The 21,863-nt window shown below is 43.0% G+C and overlaps 2 protein-coding genes and 1 long non-coding RNA gene across 3 annotated transcripts in view; 2 read left to right on the top strand and 1 right to left on the bottom strand.

Annotated features, from left to right (window-relative positions):
* Positions 1–4,828, top strand: part of ENPP3 (ectonucleotide pyrophosphatase/phosphodiesterase 3) — a 69,394-nt gene extending 64,566 nt beyond the window's left edge. Inside the window, exons 24-26 of the mRNA XM_063124672.1 lie at positions 2,349–2,505; positions 4,112–4,365; positions 4,460–4,828. Coding sequence (XP_062980742.1) covers positions 2,349–2,505; positions 4,112–4,285 — 331 coding nt within the window. The 3' untranslated portion in view covers positions 4,286–4,365; positions 4,460–4,828. The remainder of the gene's footprint in view (positions 1–2,348; positions 2,506–4,111; positions 4,366–4,459) is intronic.
* An 11,179-nt stretch (positions 4,829–16,007) lies between these two features.
* On the bottom strand, positions 16,008–20,958 carry LOC134397749 (uncharacterized). The gene is made up of 3 exons (XR_010025380.1): positions 20,620–20,958; positions 20,481–20,547; positions 16,008–16,181 (listed from the first exon to the last, which is right to left on the bottom strand). It is a non-coding gene; the product is annotated as an uncharacterized LOC134397749 (long non-coding RNA).
* ENPP1 (ectonucleotide pyrophosphatase/phosphodiesterase 1) overlaps positions 20,903–21,863 on the top strand; it is a 52,957-nt gene continuing 51,996 nt past the window's right edge. The window contains exon 1 of the mRNA XM_063124671.1: positions 20,903–21,122. Within this exon, the coding sequence (XP_062980741.1) occupies positions 20,919–21,122 (204 nt within the window). The 5' untranslated portion in view covers positions 20,903–20,918. The remainder of the gene's footprint in view (positions 21,123–21,863) is intronic.

The following is a 21,863-nucleotide window of genomic DNA, read 5'->3' as shown; positions in this document are numbered from 1 at the left end:
TTTAGTTACATGCATAACTAAATTTGGATCCAATCCATTATTTCCCCCTCCAGATATTATATGCTTTTAGATGCCAGGTGAAGACCATTTTATTCTCCCAGCATTTTAACAGTCTATAAACTTTAACTTGGGTGTTTTAAATTTGTAATTTTGCATTGCTGCTGTTTTTATCTGGTTGAGCTTTTATATTGTATTTTATATTATGGTTTTATACTGTTGTTTCATACTTTGAATGGTTTTAATTTTTGTGAACCACCCAGAGAGCTCCGGCTATTGGGCGGTATAGAAATGTAATAAATAAATAAATAAATAAATAAATAAATATTTATATATCACCCTTTAATAAATAAAAAATCAGGATGCTTTAGAGGGCATATGGTTGTGTAAAGCCCAACAAAGTTAATAGAATAAATATCTTCGCTTAAGTATACTCAGGAGAACAAATTATGGTCAAAAGTATTACCTACCAAATGCTTGTTTGTTTTTGAATGAATGGAATGTACTTAACTGAAAGCAAGATTTACTGTTTTACTCTGTGCAGCACCATGTACATTGATGGTGCTATATAAATAAATAAATAAATAAATAAATAAATAATAATAATAATAATAATAATAATAAAATGGATTCAGCAAATGTCTAAGGAAGAGGAACAATTACTTGGCTGCTGGTATAGCTTGTTGCAGAAACGTATGTATGTAGAGGGCACAGGAATGATACAGGGAAAAATATTCTAGAGTAATGGCATGCTAGTTGAAAAAATTGATTAAAAATTGTTATGTGCGTTGAATGATGTAGGAAGGGCTGGTGAGAAAGGGGACACTCTGGTGAATGAAGCAATGGGCAACAAATGATCTATAGAGGCAGTGCTAAATGCAAGTGGAATAAAGGAAGCAAGAAGCTGTACAAGCTTTTGAGCAGTTTGGCAATGCAAATAGATGCTTCAAGGTTTGTGGCATTGGTGTTCTGAGATTTGCTGTCTTCTAGGCTAGACTTGATGTCACATTTTTCAATGATGGTTTGGACAGAGGAAAATAATTTCTGCCGCAGTGTAGGAGGATGGCCCTCGATGACAGACTGCAGCTTCCTTCCAGGCCAAGGGCTTTAATGTCCTTGAGCCACATGGTGCTGTTTCCAAGCTTCCATAAACATGTTCAAATCTGTACAGGATTAGTCATGGCAAGATAACCCAATCCATTAATCCCTGTGCCTCATGGTACAGTATTTGATTGGATGCATGTGACACTCTTTCAGTAGAAGGTGATGGAGGCTTTCTTGTGTCACTGATATGTTGTTTATCAGGAGTTTCAAGGGAAAAGTTCCAGGGAGACATCGTAATTCCAGGAGCATTCAAATTTAACTCTCATGGTTCCTTTGATTTTTAAATTCCTTGTTAAATATTAATTCAGTTTCAAATATCAACAAACTGAAATGAAAACATTTATTTTTGGAACCTTTCGGTCTCAAATACAACTACAAATGAACTTCAATGGATTTACTCCATGATTTTAAAATGTCTAAAATGGTTGACCTTCATTGGTTAAGATTTTGCATAATGCTTTGACTCTTTTTGATTCCCAACTGAACTTCAGTTACTCAAAATCATAGAATCATAGAACAGTAGAGTTGGAAGGGGCCTATAAGGCCATCGAGTCCAACCCCCTGCTGGATGCAGGAATCCACCTGCATTCAGCAGGGAGTAAAAGAAAATTACTGGTTAGGTAAATCCAATCTTCTTATGTAACTGTGTAATCCTGAGGCTAACTAGCACTCAGCTTTCCTTCCACTTCAGATATGGAATGGATGTCTACATGGGACAGAAACACAATGAGGGAAGGAGATACATGAGCAGTGAGGGCCAGGATGAAGTCTGTCACAGAGGAAGAAAAGGATGTGGGGGTGGGGGTGGGGAGAACCCAGTGGTCAGTTATATCAATGTGATTATATCCCTACTGTGGCAATTAGCCTTAGTTCCTTTGGAGCCGTTTTTTGACTGGCACAGGTAGCTGCTGGGGGAGGAGGAGATTGTCAAAACTTATCACATCCCCCCTTCTGGCCAGGTGGAGCATCCATGGGCACTTCAAATCCAAACCAATAGCTGGAATTAGTTCCCTAGGGCAGGTCAGCCTGCCCAAACCTGGTATCCTCCAGATGTTTTGGACCTCAACTCACATCAGTGCCAGCCAGCATGGCCAATGGTGAGGAATAGTGGGAGTTGTCATTCCAAAACACCTGTAGGGCACCAGGTTGGGGAAGGTAATTGTGATTTCATTAAATAGAATAGTCTAAATATTATTTTCCAAAGTCTAGATTTTGGTGACCTGTCCTTAACTGATGTTCTTTTGTAGGCATGTAACCAATATACAGATTCCCATCCCAACCCATTACTTTGTTGTGCTGACAAACTGTGAGAATCAGTCCAACACTCCACTGGGCTGCTTAGGCTCCCTGAATGTTCTGTCTTTTATTCTTCCTCATCGTCCTGACAACACCGAGAGCTGTGCTGTAAGTATGACATCATTCATTTCAGACAACCATGCTCTTGTTATTGGTTATGTTATTTCTGCACCCTCTTCCCGGCTTCTGGCAACCAATTACTGGTGGCCATCTGCCCTGGAACGTCCCCCCAGAACTATGCTGGAGTGAGGTCATATGGCAGAAGGGCCATGGTGACCTCGCTCTCAAGGGAAAAGTTGGGGTAAGTCCCCAACATTTTCACTGTGCAGCTTCGGGGGAAAGCCCTGAAGTGGCTGTGAGTTGGTGGCTACCACCGTAGGGCAAACCAGATGTTTAGGTAGCCCCCTAGTCTAGCTCCTCCCCTGCATACAAATCTGGTTATGTGTGGGAAAATGTCTTCTTGCACACTGCCCAGAGTGGGTGTGGTGCCATTTGGAATGGGAAAAAACATAACATCTGAATGGTTGTAATGCACAGTAACCAAAGCAGCGCACAGATTCCTGAATGGTCATTAAAAGCACCTGAAAATTGCATTTCCTTACCATCGCTTCTCCGCCCCTGCTTTTGTCCCTCATTACTTCCTCATTCTTCCCTGAGGGAAAAGAGGAAGTAAACAAAGACCACATGGCCCATTCAGGGGCTGTTTTAATCCTGCTGCTTTTCCTGGAGAGAGCCTCATGTGGCGCAGAGCAGTAAAGCAGCAGTTTCTGCAGCTGAAACTCTCCCCATGGCCTAAGTTCGATCCCAGCGGAAGCTGGTTTCAGGCAGCTGGCTCGGGTCGACTCAGCCTTCCATCCTCCTGAGGTCGGTAAAATGAGTACCCAGTTAGCTGGGGGAAAGGTAATAATGGCTGGGGAAGGCAACGGCAAACCACCCCGCTAAAAGGCCTGCCAAGAAAATGTCAGCGAAAGCTGGCATCCCTCCAAGAGTCAGTAATGACTCAGTGCTTGCACAAGAGGTTCCTTTCCTTTCCTTTTCCTGGAGATTGCAGCACATTGGTGTTTTTTTTTAAAAAAAAAAGATTAAAAGCGGTCTATTTTGTGATGGAAAAATGAGCAGGAGGCACATGGGAGGCGGACATTGTCATTTAAAGGACGTGTGCACATCCATAAGTGGGCAGTAGTGAGCGTGCGATAAAACGCTCGTCTGATGAATGTCATAACGCCTGAATGGTTGTAAAGCAGGGTGCAGATGCCGGAATGGTCATTAAAAGCACTTGAAAATGTGTGTGTGGTTTGAGCTCTGAGGGTCTGTGAAGCACCTGGCAGAGTACGAACACTACTGAAGGAGTGGCAGCAGCTCAGGCAAAACCCTGCTCTTCCAGTAGTGCTTCATTTTCTTGCCACTCCTGTTTGCTCCTTGCACTTGCCTGCAGTCCTCCCATCCCTCTTCCCAAAGATGACATAAAGGGCTTGCCTTGTTTGTTAGTCTTCATGCATCATAGTTCATCGTAATCTTTGTGGCAAGGGAAATCGACTATGAAAAGAGAACTGAGCAAGTTCTGGGAACAAAGGCAACACTCACCGATCCCTCTAGCAATCTAATAAGGAAAAACGAGGAAAGGCAATGATAGAATGAAATTCTTTACACTACTTTTAAGCTCCTTTCTTGCCTGTCAATGGAGATCTTGAACTATGCAGTTTTGCTTTTTCAGGGACAGCTTCCAGAGCACCTATGGGTTGAAGAAAGAATACAGGCTCATGCAGCACGTGTCCGTGATGTGGAGCTTCTTACGGGTCTGGATTTTTACCAGGGGAGGAATCAGTCTCTCCCGGAAATCCTGCAGCTGAAGACGTTTCTGCCAACATTTGAAACGCTTATTTATTGAGCATGTGTGGTTTATTAGGGAACTTACATCCTGGATGCTGCCAGATGGGTGGCTCCTAGCACTACCAGTCAAAAGGCATGGTTCAACTAGTTGGTATTTTACTCCTTGATGGATCTTTTGTTGAAAGAAAAGGAAACTGGTGGGAAGATACAGCAGCAGGGCTACACATTGAAGACAATGCCACCTGGACTGCTTGTAAAACCCCATGAATGAAAGAGGGGGATTGCACGATACAAGCCTCATCTGGAAGCACCTCTAGTTTTTCCTTGTTAGGTGGAAGAGATAATTATAAACATAAATAAATTGCAGACCTTCAGTTTATTAAGACAGTAAAACAAATACAGGAGGAAGAGGAAGAAAGATTCAATCAATTTCTCCCAAGTTGCAGATTCCACATTGTTTCCTGCAGTTCTCCCCCCTCATCCCTTATGCCCATTTTGATGATAACAAGAACTTCAGTTTCAAAATATAAACAAAATAACACAAGATAAAGATTTGTAAATCACATTGTACAATAAAAAGCAGTTGGAATTATGAATAGTACATTTTTGCTTAGGGCATCGTCTGTTGTTGTTGGTTTGGATCTTAATATAAGTTAATTCAAGGATGTTCATGGAAGGAGAGTTTCGCATCCCCTCCAGGTGCCCCCCCCAATGCTACTTTGGAGTGTCTGGATGCCTTCTTGGGATGTGCTGCTGGAGGAATCCTCTTATGTTATCTTAGGGCTTTTTCCCCAATGCAGGGATCTTCTGTCTCATTCACATCACTATTGACTGTTAACATATTTTCCAAACTTACCTCCACAGACTTACAAGATACAACGTACATTTGCTTATGCTTTCTTGTCAAGTTCCATTGTTAATGAGAACAGGATAGGCGATCTCCCCCAGCGTGGCTTACCAGTAGGAGTGAACTGTTATTATTTATCACTTGCATTCAGCCGGCTGTGCTAGTAACCATCGGCAGCCTTCTCCTCCAGGAATTTGTCCAGTCCCCTTTTAAAGCCATCCAAATTGGTGGCCATCCCCTCAGATACCCTCTCAGAACACCTTCTCAATATGGGACAATTGCAGAGGTGCTACTAGCTACTCAGTGAACCTGTCCTGATTTAGTTGTAGGTTTGGAACATAAGAAGTGGCTTATGATACCCTTATGATATATATATATTAAAAGAATACACGTGGCCAGACTAGTTGTCCATCTAGCCTAACACTGTCTGTCATGCAGCAGCTTTCCAGGGGCCCAAGCTCAAGTCTTTCCCAATGCCTGCTATCTGGTCCATATAACTGGAGATGTCAGGGATTGAACCTGGGACCTTCTGTTGCCAAGTGTGTGCTCTTCCTGCCCTAAATTCTGGGGGAAAGGGAGCCATTTCAGTCACAATTGGAAAAGCTCAGGGGGAAATGGCAAGCGTAATTATTGCCGTTGTCAAGGGTGGGCCTGGTTGAGCAGCTGCACGAGGTCCCACCCCCAGCAGCCCCCGAACCTGTCCTTTTCACAAATGCAATCTGCTTGTTTACTTGCCTCCCCCTCTGCTCCCTGATAAAGGTAATTAGGGGAATAGTAAATACCATTGCCTGATTGCTTGCTGGCTCTCTATGGCCTTTCCCACTTCTCTGTTGGCAGGGAGGCGGAAAAGATAAAGTCATGTGGTGCTCTGTATTAGTATGTGCAGTTGCATCTGTCTGCTGCTTTGTTGAGGATGGTGATGTGCACTGAATCTGGCCCACCCCTGAAGCAAGACCTGAAGCAAGTGAAAACCATGTTGGACTTTTTGCCTTGATGTCACACATTCTTGCATTAATCCAGGGTCGCAGAACTTCTCTCAGCCCAAGGGCTGCATTCCATTCCGGAGAAGCTCTCAGGGGCTGCATTCCAGGGGTGGTGTTGGGATTGGAGGGCTGAACAGTAAAGGCTGGGACCAAAAACACACACAAAATAAATAGATATACCAGCATGTTTTAGCTTAAACCTCTTACTACTAGTAACCAAATCATAGGAGAGACATTTCAACCTTTTAGAACAGGGAAAAATTGCAGAAAAGCTTGGAAATCAATAATCAGTGGTTTGGGGAAATGGGGTGGGGTCATGCAGAGGGCATAGACTTCTGGGAAAAGCTGGAGTGCTGGATTTGGCTCCTGGGCCTGAGGTTCTGCACCCCTGCATTAATCATCTGAACAGAGTTATTGTCTGCTTAAAATTCTTCCCTCCCCAAGGGAGAAAAGAGACTAGGGACACTTATCTTTTATATCTTGGCAAGGGGGGGGGGGAGCGGGGAGGGAAATTTTTGGGTGCCATTACTAGGAAAGAAATAGTTAAGATGCTCCTCTACTGAATCTGAAACCAACGACAGCTGGTTTACCTAATAAAGGCAGTCCCGGGGTCGGGGGACTGCAGGTATTGAACAGATTAAGTGGCTTCTCTCCTTGAAGACAATGGGATTAACTCTTTTAAAAATGCTTAGGTTTATCTGCTTAGCCTTTGGTTCCAATTTTTTTGGACTGCATTGATAATCATGTTGTGTCATACAATTAATTACACAAACAAGTAATCTACCTTTGTAAACAATAGGTATCCACAAACCATCTGATATTCCTGAACATCTAAATGGAATCAGGAAGCAATTAAATGTAATTTAACTCACAGTAACTCATAATGACATAGGTGGTGTGTAAATCAAGTGACTTACAGCTGAATCCTATATGTCTCTATACAGGAGTAAATCTGATTGAATTCCAGGTAAATGTCCATTATTGCAAACTTAGATGGAGCTTCCAGCTTTTTTTGTTTGCTTATGCAGAAGGAACTGCTTCACAAGAGCAATTGACATTTTTGTTCCTGCGTTGGCACAGTGTTGCATTTGAACTGGATCCATGGTCCCCTTACCAATTAGTCTCCATGGAAGATCTGGGAATTTCCTAATTAGGACTCAGTCCCAGCCCTTTAGTCACAAAATTGGGGCTTACTGTAAATGCTGTCTTTCTTGATGCAGTTGTCCAGCTACGCTACCAAATTCTGTTTGGTGAGGAATGTCTTTTGGCAAGGAATGTGAATGAATACAGTATCCCTCACAAATTCTAGCATCTGGAAAGGAAAGACTTAGTAGCTACCATTGATGTCATACACTTGAAATACACCTTAATTCAATATCCAGTGAAACTGGCAGGTCAGAGGGAAAGCCCTTAAGAGTTTCACAAGAGATGGGAAAAGGAAATTTCAACGGTGAAACTGTAGAGGTTTCCCCATAAGCTTTTTGGTCTTGTAAGCTAGAAGCAGAATTCTCACAGACAGCTCCCAATTCAGGGGTGTGTGTGTGGGGGGCGCTGTTTGGGTGCAGGGACATCCTGGACACGGACGTGGTCAGTGCTGTCCCCTCCCCTTTCCTGTCCATGCCTGGTTGCCACACACATTTGAATCCAGTTCTTCTGGGCACCATTTTAGCATCTTGTGTTTTGCCTGTGTGGTTGAAAACTTTTTCTGGTCACTTTCACAACACAGCTAGGAGACTTGCAAGCTTTATTTTTCTAGTCAATTTCAAAGTGGTGTTTAGTCAGTTACAAAACCCAGGCTAGAAAGCCATAGAACCCTCAATACTCCCAGTATTGAAAAGGACTCCTTTGATTCACCCATCCCAAATGCTGTTTTCCTCAAGGGAAGAAGGGGAGGCAGCCGTTAAAACACTGTGCATCCATTTCTCTCTCTCTTTCTCTCTCTCTCTCTCTCTCTCTCACACACACACACACACACCAAATACAGAATTGCACAATCTCAGAATGCCCCTATTCCAACATAGGGCAATGATATTTAAAATAAATAAATAAACCCATTGAGCAGCAGTTTTGCCACCCTGCTTTCCCCCTCAGTACAGGTACAAATCTAGGGAATATTTCTTCCCAGGTCCCAAGTCACACGCACACACCTATCCCCCTCCCACAGCACATGAGGGTCTCCTTGTGGTGGCAAGACAGCACACGTCCAGTGCAGACAGGAGTAACATTGTCAGATGTAGCAACACAAAACAGACAGTGGAGGAACTGAAAGTTAAAGGTGGAAGAACAAAATAGAGTTTTTTTTTGTTTCTTTCCCTCGATCAACAAGACAGTACATTAGTGCCAGCAACTGCTCCTCCAGAAAGCGGAAGGAGGAAAAGATTGCACAGGAAATGTAAAAAAATTAAAAACACCTGCTGTAGAAAAGGCACGTCCCTCTCTTTCATCAGCAATACCACCCCTTGAAAACACACAGATTCAAAATGAGGGATGAAAATACATGTTGCAGTTTGAGCGGGATGCTTTTGCATGCCTGGAAGACTGGACTTTCCACGCACCAAAATACTACATTTCTTTTGGGGAAGGAGTGCAATCAAAGCAGGATGCATCAGAGTACTTCACAATAAAAGCAGATTAAAAACATCGGAGTCCTTTTCATGCACTTCTCAGTGAATGCACAGTATAATGCTGGTGTGATGAAGCTCAGAGTGTTAGAAAGATAAGGAGAGAACAGTAGGTCCTGTAACTAATCTGAATTGATCTAGTTTAATGAAGCACACTGCTTGCATTAAGTTGGGAGTTGCTCCTTGGATTACCTAAACAGTGTCACACAAAATAACTATCACTAGCCCTGACTAGTACAGTGCTTCAGAAGAAGCTTACATTGGTTTACCATCTCTATTATATGGGATTTTGTTGGTAGTCTCATGAGACCATTTATACAAGCAAAGTGTGTTCCAAGAATGCAAGTTATGAGTGTTCGACATGAACATTGGCTGGAAATACACCTCTGAAATGTGAACATACATTATAATTTATGTCCTCCTTCTCCTTCTTTATTACATTTAAATCCTGCATTTTCCCCTCTTACAAGGAACGCAAAATGGCTTATATCAGCGGTCCCCAACCTTTTTGGCACCAGGGACCGGTTTTGTGGAAGGCAATTTTTCCACGGACCGTGTGTGTGTGTGTGTGTTGAGGGGATGGCTTTGGGAAGCCATGCCCACCCACCCCACTCCAGCGTCCTGGCTTCGCTTTGGCTGAAAATTCCTAATAGCCCAAAGGAAGGACGATATAATCGAAGTTCAAATGTGGTTAAAAAGCTTTTCCTGCCATCAGCAGACCACAACCAAGCTACAAGAATAGCTTCATCAATTCAGCTTTTTGTTTGTAATTTTATTCAAGGAGCCAAAGAGATTGAGAAAGACAGTGTACTGTAGTGGTTAAGAGTTTTGGATCGGGTCTTGGGAGATCCAGATTCTAGTCTCCACTCAGCCATGATGCATATTGAGTAACTTTGGGCTAGTCACTAATTCACAGCCTACTCTCCCTCACAGGGTTGTTGTGAGGATAAAATGGAGAGGAGAACCATATAAGCCAGGGGTCCCTAACCCCGGGGCCACAGACCGGGACCGGTCCATGGCCTGTTAGGAACCGGGCCGCACAGGTGAGCTGCTTTCACTCACCCACCCTCACTCCCACCCCAGCGTACCTGGGTGCAGGGCACCATCTCGCTTGTCCAGCTGAAGCGAAGCCACTCTGAGAGAGCGACTTCCGGGCGCGCTGTTCCGAAGCCACCTGCCCGCCCCAGCATCCTGGCTTCGCTTCGGCTGGACGAGTGAGATGGCGCCCTGCACCCAGGTACACTGGGGTGGGAGTGAGGGTGGGTGGGTGAAAGCAGCTCACCTGTGCGGCCCGGTTCCTAACAGGCCATGGACCGGTCCCTGAAGCGAAGCCACTCTGAGAGAGCGACTTCCGGGCGCGCTGTTCCGAAGCCACCTGTCCGCCCCAGCATCCTGGCTTCGCTTCGGCTGGACGAGTGAGATGGCGCCCTGCACCCAGGTACACTGGGGTGGGAGTGAGGGTGGGTGGGTGAAAGCAGCTCACCTGTGCGGCCCGGTTCCTAACAGGCCATGGACCGGTCCCGGTCTGTGGCCCCGGGGTTAGGGACCCCTGGCTTATATGGTTCTCCTCTCCATTTTATCCTCACAACAACCCTGTGAGGGAGAGTAGGCTGTGAATTAGTGACTAGCCCAAAGTTACTCAATATGCTTCATGGATGAGTGGGGACTAGAATCTGGCTCTCCCAAGACCCGATCCAAAACTCTTAACCACTACAGTACACTGTCTTTCTCAATCTCTTTGGCTCCTTGAATAAAATTACAAACAAAAAGCTGAATTGATGAACCTATTCTTGTAGCTTGGTTGTGGTCTGCTGATGACAGGAAAAGCTTTTAAACCACATTTGAACTTCAATTACATCGTCCTTCCTTTGGGCTATTAGGAATTTTCAAACCTAGAGCAAGGATATTGTTTGGTGGCCTGGGCCAGTGACTGCAAAACATCTATTGTTAGATGGATTTTACTTGTGCTCATGCTATAATTGTTAACACTGGGTTTTTGTTGTTATTGTTCTTACAGTCCCCTGAACTCATACGCGTGAGTCATCTGAAGCAATTTGTTTTGCAGGCTCAGGTTCCTTTGTGTAGTGCACCTTCTCTCTCCTGGTAGGGCACTGAATTGCATGGGTTGTTTTATGGTGGGCTGATGAATGGATGTTCTTGCTTTGCAGGAGAGATTGGATGATGTGCCCCTTTTGGTCTGTCCCAACTCAGTGTTTCTGCTAGCAAGTTTACAGCATACTATAAGAATCACAGGAACCAGGAGATGGAAGGAGCCCAGAAAGCTAAATTTAGGGCTGAGGTGAAACTGGAGGTGGGAGACTTGTTTCAGACACTTTCACCCTTCCTCCAAAAACCACTTGGGATCCAATGTCACTCCTACATAAAATCGACCTGTTAGAATGGATAGCACTAAAGGTAGACTAGCATGGGATACAACTCCTTCAGCCCCTTCTTAAGCATTTTATTTGGAAGGCCCTTATGAAAGGAGAGAACAATGTTCTCTATCCATACTGTGGCAGGGAACCTGCACTGGAGGGAATTATTTACGCTAGAATGTTTGCCCACTGCAGATCTCTTAATTTAAATAGGTTTAAACAAAGTTGTTGCCTTTTAAATCCCAATACTCTAGTATCCCATTTCTTCAGTCTGTGGGCATGGGTGGAAAACTACCACAGTGCAGCATGGCAAGAGAGATGGCATGCTCTAGTTGCCTTGACCTCAGGTACATTCCCTTCTCCTTCCACCTCAGAGTATGATTGACTGTGTGTTGCCCCCCAGTCATGTAGCTAAATCAGAGTGGCTTTGTAGTACAGGGATGTTCACTACATGATCCTTGATAAGACAGGATCATGTAGTAAAGGGGGAAAGCATCTCTATGGATGCTTCCAGGTGGATGGCCCTTAGCACTACCAATGAGAAGGCTTTGTCTAGCTATAACATACTTTCCTCCTTAATTTATTTTCTATGGTAAGAAAAGTGATGGAAGCAGTGGCAGGGAAACACTTGACTGGTTACAAGTAGAAGATGAGTACAATAAAAGCCACCACCTCAAAAGTTCTTTCACTGGTTTATGATGCAGGCACTAGTGTTCCATGGTTCTACAAAACTCAAATTGAGGTAAAGAGATCAGGGCAAAAAAATATAATATAACCTTCTAATAATTTAGAATGTGAGTTGCATGGATGATTCTTTGAAATACTGTCTTGGAACATACTGTTTGAAAAATGGGAAATGATTCCATTCATGGAAATGGTTCCATTCATGTTACGTTCATCCTTACAGCTTGGGTGTCAGAAAAGAGATAGATCTTCTACAACTAACTGGCATAAGAAAACGATATTATTGCACCAAATTCAGAAGCATAAGAACACATTCTCTAGCATGAGTGCTCTGAATTAATGTGAACATGCTACTCATATCCTTCCCAACCCAACTAGTCATGGTTGACTACAACTACAACATATCTCCAAAATACCACAGAAACATTCCCTCTGTACTATTTCGCAATTCTTCAGAAACACTGTCATAGGAAAGTCTACTAACTCCAGATGTTATTTTTCCACTTTTCAAAAGTAAATTGAATATTGAAATTGTGGCAGTCCTGACTCTCTTCTAAACAGTCTAACAATGAACTCTTCACTTCTCTCTATTTCAGTAGTAAAGAATCCAGAGGCATTTGTTGAATGTCAGGGAATGACCTTCACATGGGCTCATCTACACCAAGCAGGATATTCCACTATGAAAGCAGTATATAAAAGGCAGGAGCCACACTACTGCTTTAGAACAGTATTGAAGTCCACTGACAACTGTTGGGGCCCATTGACACATACCATATACCGCTTTCATACCATTTTCATAACGTTATATCCCTTGGTGTAGATGTCTCATGGGCCCCAACAGTTGTCTGTGTACTTCAGTACCACTATAAAGCAGTAGTGTAGATCCTGCAGTGACTTCAAGACTGTTATAAAGCATTAGTGTGGCTCCTACCTTTTACATACCACTTTCATAGTGCAATATCCTGCTTGGTGCAGATGAGCCCAGAATGATGCTTTCCAAAACAGATGGACAGATAGATGGATGAAAGTGAGACTTGAGTGAGTTGCCACCAAAACATTGCTTCAGTGAAATTTGAAGTAAATGGTTTTTCTCCACTCCAGTGAAAAATGTGAAGTGTTTTGAGGAAAGCCAAAAGGCTAACGAAAAGGATGTTGCCACACATCCATACAAATGAGTTCATTATAGTGCAATAGTGGCCTTCACAAGCCACCTCTTCAGGGTCTTAACACACTGGCTTCTTTTTTTTTGCAATTTAACGCCATTGTATACATTTGTATACTACGTATGAAGGCCTGGCCCAATCTAACTTGCTGCCCGAGGCAAGAAGGCACTATCTGCTGTGGCTGCTCACTGCCACCTTCCTTCCCAGCTGCAGGGAGCTTTTCTAAAGTCTCATGACTTTAGCAGGGTGTGTGTGTGTGTGTGCTTTCAAAGTTGTAGAACCTGTTTTACAACTCCCCCCCAAAGCTTTGATCATGGGCAGGAAGAAGGGATGATGATGATGATGATGATGATAATGATGATGATTTATTACCCGCCTCTCCTTCTGGATTGAGGCGCGGAACAACACCAAACACAATATAATACATAAAATTAGTTAAAAGAGCATATAAAACCAATACAATATTAAAATAATAATCACAGCATCTTAAAATTCTTAGGTTTAAAATTCATTTTGGGTAGGCCTGCCGGAAGAGACTAGTCTTCAAAGCTACCTTAAAATCACAGAGAGAGTTAATATTATGAATCTCCTTTGGCAGGCCATTCCATAATCCAGGGGCAACAGAAGAAAAGGTCCTCTGGGAAACTGATGTCAGCCTAGTTGTGGCTGACTGAAGTAAGTTCTCCCCAGAGGACCTGAGTGTGTGGGGCGGATTGTATGGGAGGTGATCCCACAGGTAACCTGGACCTGTGGTAGTAACCAACAATTTATACTTCGCCCGGAAACTAATTGGCAGCCAGTGAAGTGATTTTAAAGTTGGTGTAAGGAAACCCATGGGTGTTCTTAATTACTTTTCATTTGACAATGTGTGGTTGGTCAGTCATTTTTGGAGAGTAGTTTTCAATGCACAGCTGTGAATAACCACACCATCTTTTTATTTATTTATTTATTACATTTCTATACTGCCCAATAGCCGGAGCTCTCTTAGTAGCCCCATTTCTGTGCAGCTGTGCATGTGTTTACTGGACCTAAAATTAAAAAAAAGAACCTGAAATGGTAGCGTGACCTCCCATTTCTTCTGCAACTGTATCACTAATCTCTGGCTTGCAGCATGTGCTTACAGATATACACCCAAATGATAAAGCACTTTTTAAACTCCACCTACTTCTCCTGCAATTACCTCACAATGCATTGGTGTGTGGCATGTGACTGCTGATGCTTGCTGCATTTATTAGTGCATGACCACAGAGCAGTCATTCTGGTGCCTTGGAAACAAAAGGGGCTCCTGTGTAGACTATACCGCATTGAACTGAATGGGTCTTACATGTATAGGATTATTACATTGTATGTTCTATCAGCCATGCTTGGAATCCTAGTCTCTTATTGAAATCTCTTTGTCTCCCCCTCCCCCTGTAAACTAATATGATGCCTAAAAACAAGAGGAGGGGTTGCCAGCCATAACAAATGGATTAGTTGGCCCAGCTACTGCTATGAAAGGTATATGCAAGAATCTGGATAAATTAACATGCACGCAGAAGTCATCTTTATGCCGTATGAATTGTTCACTACCCTGAAAACATTAAGTCTAAGAAAAGAAAACAAGCAAGGTAATGGCTGCATGAAATCTACAGAGCTGCCTTTCATAATAGAGCTTATCTTCAGAAAATTCTGATAATGATTATTCAGGAAATACCCAGAAAGCTAAGCAGTGAGAGCTCATGCAATCTAACACAATGTTGCTTAATAAAAGCCAAGTGAAATACAGGCACATTGAATGAAAGCTGTAATGAAAAGGATGGTGGCTAACAGGGCTGTTGCTATGGCCCCTGACCCTAAATCTATTTCCTAGGGTTCCTAGGGTTCCGTTAATTGCTCTGCAGAGGGCAATTTTCAAGTGAGATTGCAGTTGGGGAGAAAAAAGGTTAACTCTCCCCTTCCCACATGTTCTAACATCTCTGTCCCAGCCCAAATCTTCCTCTGCAATTAAATTTGGGGGATGGACGATGATGACTTTTCCCCATTGGTTTGGGATGACCTTGGTCAGGGTATAAATTTATTGAAGAATTTATCTTATTTGAGATGATTTGGATAAGAAACTAATTGGTTGGCTCCACTTCCTGTGAAATTTAAATAAATCTTTGTAATTATTTCTAAATTTGCACATATAGATATAAATTAGCATATGCATTGCATGTGGGCCTGGGCCTTGAATTCCTAGCAATGCTGCTGCTAAAAAAAAAAAAAATTGAACTGGGTTATGAATTCAGAATGCCATTTTGATGAGCGATCCGGATTAGCGGTTGTTTACCAAAGTATGCAGCACTGCGTTCAAACCCTACCTGAAAAATCATACTGTCTTTATTCTGCCGCCCTGGGATCCTAGTGATATAGAGCGGGATACAAATGTTTTAAATAAATAAATAAATAAATATTCATTACTTTGCATGTTGTTGGCATGACAGGCAGTCTTTGCTCATATTGGACCCTGAGGATGTCATACTTAAATGTGTGTGGCAAAGCTCCCAAACAGCTTTTTGTTCCAGAAAAAGCAGCAGTGGGAAGGGACGAATTGCAATGGAGAGGCCCTGGGTGGTGGCGGTGGGTATAGCCCATTCCTGGCTGTTGCTTCTTTGTTCCAAATCATGCCCCCACCCCACCCCAGGTCTTCTCCCTGCTATGTGGTTTACTGATGCTAAGATTATGCCTGTGAACGACTCCAAGGATTAGTTATAATGCCTTTCTTCATAGCTCATATCTTCAAATTCCTCTTTCACTTCAATTTGCCTCCCCAGCTCACTTGAATCTTTTTGTTTTAAACTATAGTGACTTATGCAGAGCTCTACTGAGGCCTCATTACTGATACATATACATACACCTTTCTGTGCTGTACATAGAACACTTTTGTTAATGTAGAGCAAGTGTGGGCAACTTTTTTTTGTTGAGACGGCCTTTTCTAATGGGTAATCTGTTAGACACAGTTTGTTGACAGTGGGCAGGTCAAGTTCAGGTCTGGGCAGGGGCAGAGCCAAAAGTGGGTGGGTCATCTCTTTACTCTTTCAATCATTTTTCTTTCTTTTTCCCCTCCTTTCCTGCCCAGCAGGCTGGAAGGGACGGGACTGATCACTTTTGCCCAAACTGATCGCATGCAGAAGGCTTTTGAAATTAGGCTGAAGGCCCCATGAAATTATACCAAGGGATGCACGTTGCTCATCCCTGATGTAGACCAAACTAATTTTATTTCATTTTTTTGCCAGTACAAAGAAGATTGCCATTTTATTGTCCTGGAAGACAAAAAGACATACAAGGATTTCAACAAATGCACAGTTCAATCTTAGGCATGTTTACTCAAGAGTAAGTCTAACTGCATTTCAGGGACCGTACTCCCAGGTAAGTGAGCAAGGATTGCAGCCCAATCCCATTGATATAAACAGATAAGAGATAATATTCTTTGGATCAATATTAGAGATGGTTAAAGTCATTTTTAAATATTTACATAGTTTTACAATATTAAACATCTTTGGAGAATGAAGCTAAAAATTCCTGGGATTTTTTTTTTTTTTTGCTATGATGCAAAGTGCTGAAGTCTCATTCTTTCTGGTTTCAGTTCTTAAAAATGTTGTAAGTGGAATTTTCATATGCATTGCTTGGCCTTTGTACGAGTAACTGTGGTTTTCATCATTGCCAAGCAGTGTTCTTTTCTGAACATAGCTAATACAATTTTCAGCCACAGCCAGTCGAATGGAATAATATCTTTATACATACATCTAGTTCAAAAGTTTAAAAGGGCTTGTGAAATGTCCAGTAGCTAGAATACCTTGAACGTTACATAGAAAAAGTGCTGGGTTTTGGTTGTTGTTGCTATTGTTTATAGAAATGTAGTATACTCTGAATCTCTTTCTTTCATCTTTAGGAAGCTGTGATTTAGTTCCATTATCCAGTTGGGGAAAATAGTAGCTGGAGGACTAAAATGCATTTGACATACATACTACCTACGCAAGTGCCAAAAATGGCAGGAAAAATGAAATATGATTGTAGGGCTATCAATAGATTTTAAAGCTGGATTAGTGTCTTTCATACCTGCAGAACAACGTTCTACTTGACTATCGGCAGCAAGAGCTGAGGTTTTTTAAATGGGTTATGTGAAATGACTGCAATTATCTACACATTTCCATCTCATTCAGTTCTAGTAAGTGAGATCAGAGGTGTTTTTGTGAATATAAGAAGAGCCCTGCTGGATTCAGACTGAAGTCCTATCAAGTCCAGTATTCCGTTCCCACAATGGCCAATCAGGGAAGCCAGTTACTGGTCTCTTGCTTCTAAGGACTACTGAATTTTACAGCTCACATCAGGCACTAGATGATGAAAACGAGAAGACAGACAAGTGCAGCTTCATTCTGGTCCATGTTTAGTGATGTTGGAAAGTCTGCACTTGATTACAGATATCAGGTTACAAACAGAGAGATAGATCTGGGCATCAGATCCTTTGTATCTAGTTCTTTGTTAATAGCAGGTATGTACCAGTTGTAGTTTATAGTTCAAAGTCTGAAAGAGCAGAGTTCCCAGATTTTTTTAAAAAAACATCCTAAGTTTATAAACTACTCATTTTATAGGACTATCCAACGCTGATGTATGCTCAGATTTAAGTCTTGCTGTGATCAAAAGGATTATGCCTTTGTAAGTTTCTACAGACATTATCAAGACAAAAGAATCATAGGTCAAAGGCCATAACTTTGGGTAGCCAAAATTAATAGATTATTTTTCTAATCCAAGTTGAATAGCTATCTCACCTGCCCTCTGCTGATATCTATATGATTTGATGCAACAGCATCTTGCTCTGATAAGGAAAGTTAGCTCAAATAAAAGTCTAATTTGGAGCTTGAAGAATGTAGGAAACAAAAAAATGTTTGAAAAAGCAAATTAGGGCATGATCCTATTCATGTTTAGAGAGAAAAGAGTATTGAAACTTCCATACTGGGGATTTTTAAAACTATGATATGAATATTCATTTTACTGTATACTACTGTGTAATATATTTGTTAAACATATTCTATTTTGTATTCAAGGAAATTAAACATCAAATTAAGAAAAATGATGGTTCAGAATGAGCTAGCACATTTGTAGACACCAGGTCGAGCACATAGAGGGGTCATTTGGACAGTCTGTTAGGAGAATACACAGAATGTATTCTGTGTGGGGGGAATACACAAAATGATTTCTTTATAGAGAGAGGTGGAAGGGCACTGGCACCCGGGACAATGAGACAGAAGACATCGGAAGGGGAGGGGGATTAGGTCAAAGGGAAAAGGGGCACAGGGGACGTTGGGGAGTGTCTGGGGAGAGGGGGACCTGCCACTTTTTGTATGCCCACTGATTTTCTAAACTCCATCCAATGGACGTTTTATTGCACGCTCATTACTGGGCACGCACGAAGTTTGCTCAGGTCCTTCACGTGACATCATCTGCCTCCCACGATCCTCTTGCCCCTTCTGGCCTTCATTGTGCAACAAAAAAAACCTCATTGAGTCCGATGTTTTTTTAAACTCGGAATTGCTGCTCTCTCCTGCTGTGCAGGAGAAGTAGGTGTCATTAGAACAGCGGACTGAATGGGCCTCCTGCTCATTGTGGACTTCCTCTTTTGAAAGAGGAAGTAACTGAGGAACGAAAACATGGGCGGAGAAGCGAAGGTAGGGAGCGTGTTTACCCCTGGGGTGAGGGAGCTTTCTGTAGGAGAAATCTGTAGGATTTTATTAGAATGTAAGCCTATGCGGCAGGGTCTTGCTATTTACTGTTTTACTCTGTACAGCATCATGTACATAGATGGTGCTATATAAATAATAATAATAATAATAATAATAATAATAATAATAATGTAGAAGGTACAAAGAAATTGCATGCTTGCAAAGTAATAAAGGATAGTATAGCTTGCTACTGCAACAAACAGTGCAATTCTGTAGGTGTCTACTCAGTCATAAGCGAGTAAGTGTGTATAAACTTTCAGCCAAAGTCAAAAAGAATATAACAAAATGAAAAGGATGTGTATTCAAAATGATTGCTATTGGGTATGTACAGTCAAAAGAGAAAAAGTTGTGAAGTTCTGTATTTGAAACAAAAACTCTTTTTTATGTTTGTTTTAAGAAGTTTTATATGGATGTTTTTAATAAGGATCTGTGGAGTATTTATATTTAACAAAGGAACAGCTTATGTTACACATACAGACTGTTTTCTTGGCAGTCTGTCCTATTGAGTTTAGTGGGGCTTATTCCCAAGTAACTATGCAAAAGAAAGAAAAAGTGTAAGAAAGAGAAGTATGTGTTTTAAGACTGATTCCTGCCGCATGCCGGGAGGATCAGATAAGCCTTAAAGTTTCATTTGTATTTAGATTACTGCAGACGCTGACTGCAGCCAGGAAATCAGAAGAGGTTTACTTCTTGGGAGGAGAGCAATGACAAATCTTGATAAAATAGTTAAGAGCAGAGACACCACACTGACAACAAAGGTCCGCATAGTTAAAGCAATGGTATTCCCCATAGTAACCTATGGCTGCGAGAGCTGGACCATAAGGAAAGCTGAGCGAAGGAAGATAGATGCTTTTGAACTGTGGTGTTGGAGGAAAATTCTGAGAGTGCCTTGGACTGCAAGAAGATCAAACCAGTCCATACTCCAGGAAATAAAGCCAGACTGCTCACTTGAGGGAAGGGTATTAAAGGCAAAACTGAAGTACTTTGGCCACATAATGAGAAGACAGGATACCCTGGAGAAGAGGCTGATGCTAGAGAAAGTGGATGGCAAAAGGAAGAGGGGCCGACCAAGGGCAAGATGGATGGATGATATTCTGGAGGTGACAGACTTGACCTTGGGGGAGCTAGGGGTGGCGATGGCAGACAGAAAGCTCTGGCGTGGGCTGGTCCATGAAGTCACGAAGAGTCGGAAACAACTGAACAAATAAACAACAACAATAAAGTAAATACTGGTAAATATAATAGTTCACCTAGGTATATTTGAGTGATACCTTTTCACGTTTAAACTTTTAAGAGTTCTGTTTCATTCATTTGAGCCTGGAACTGGTGGGAAGAGGTTGGTGTGAGTTCTGAGAAAACCTATGTAAATAGGCAGGCAAAAAGGTTGTGTTTTCTTTCTTCCTGCTCCTTGCAAAGAAAAATACTGCAGAGGAAACAGCCCCTTCACTCCTGTGTGTAAACACCTCCCTCCACCTTCTTGGACAGTTTATTTTGGAGCCACATTATCTCATTTGAATCAAGAGATCACCCTTCATAGCCAGCCTTCTCCAACCTGGGGGGTGCCATATGTTTTGCACTTAATCTCCCACTAATCCCTGCCAGGATCGCCAATGGTCAAAGAAGATGGGAGTTGTAGTCCAAAACAGCTGGATGACACCAGGGTGGGCAAAGATGCTTTTGGTTCTATGAATGGAGATGATGATGATGATAGTGTGGTGTAGTGCTTAGAGTGTTGGTCTGGGACTTGGATGATTTGGATTCTAGTCCCTGCTCAGCCATGAAGCACACTGGCTGACTCTGGGGGTGAATTTGGGCCAGTCACTAACTCTCAGCATAACCTACCTCACAGGGTTGTTGTGAAGATAAAATGGAGAGGAGGAAGAGGACCGTGCAAGCCGCCTTGAGTTCTCTACAAGAGGAAAAAAGGTGGGATGATGATAATAATAATAATAATAATAATAATAATGATAATTTTTCTTACAAATCTCCTTCAGAAGGACCTCGTGGGGAGGACGCGTGCCAGAGGAACAGTCATAGAAATGCGCATTGGAAAGGAAAGCCACCCGAATCCCGCGGAGGTTGGGGGCGGCGGTGGCGGTGGGGTAGGAAGGAGACAGGAAACCATGAATCCGGCGCGCAGAGTCCCTTACCTCCCCGCGCCGAGCCGCCGGAGGGAAGCTCGCCAAGCCAGGAGGCGAGGGAGGCGGGGCTCGGGCAGCTGGCTGGCCCCTTCTTAACCGAGGGTGCAGGAGGCGGAGGGCGAGTCGCGCCGCAGGGACAATGGAGAGCGACGGCCTGCGGAACAGCCAAGCCAAGGGCAACTGCCAAGAGAAAAGCTTCCGCGGCGGCGGCGGCAACAACGGGACAGAGCAGCCCAATTCCGCCGCGGTGCCCATGTTGCCGGCCATGGAGGTGGCGGAGGAGCCGGAGAAAGCGGCGCCCCGTGGCAAAGTCAAGGACCCCAGCTACAAAATTCTCTCCCTGGTAAGGAGTCGCCGCCGCCCTCGCGGAGCCCGGCGGGGCTTTTCGGGCCCCTGCGGTCCGGGAGCGACAGAAGTATCGGACGCACAGCGCGGGGGAGATGGGTTCAAATCCAGCTTCTTGGCCAAGTAGCCTACCGCGCAGGGTTGTTGTGAGGATAAAATGGGGTCTCTTTTCTGTGCTGCCTTGAGCCCTGAGGAGGAAGGGTGGCTCGTCCAAGCGGTATAATATTAATATTAATATATTTTACACAGAGGGAAGCAAGTTCGTTTAGTCCACTTAGTGCCTCTGGCTTAAGGCATCATAATTATTTCTGTTTGTAATTGGCATCATAAAACTACAACAGGCTTTGCTAATGCACCTGGGAAGGTCAGCTCCTCCATCTAGGGTGTGATGTCTTTGATCGAGCTGGATTTAGAAACCACAAAGCCTTTTGGAATACCGTTTTCTGCCCAAATAGAAAAATACTGATGGATGACTTGATTTCAGCCATGAGATGTGGTTTTTGACGCCATGATCCAGCCCTGAAACATGTAAAACAATCAATAATAAAGAAGCTGGTGCCTCTAAGCATGTGTAGAGTGGAATTCCTCCAACACCTAACTACTCACAATCCAACAACAGAGGTTCCAGTTAAGATGATGGGTCTATCAAATAGGCTTTAAGTCCTTCATCTCGCTTAGTTGAAACTAGCCACTAGTAGAAGGATGTTTTAAACACACTCATACTGGGGCATACAAACAG

The sequence above is a fragment of the Elgaria multicarinata genome, chromosome 4, assembly GCF_023053635.1.
Source record: "Elgaria multicarinata webbii isolate HBS135686 ecotype San Diego chromosome 4, rElgMul1.1.pri, whole genome shotgun sequence".
Lineage (NCBI taxonomy): Eukaryota > Metazoa > Chordata > Lepidosauria > Squamata > Anguidae > Elgaria > Elgaria multicarinata.
This window is presented reverse-complemented; position numbering and strand designations above follow the sequence as displayed.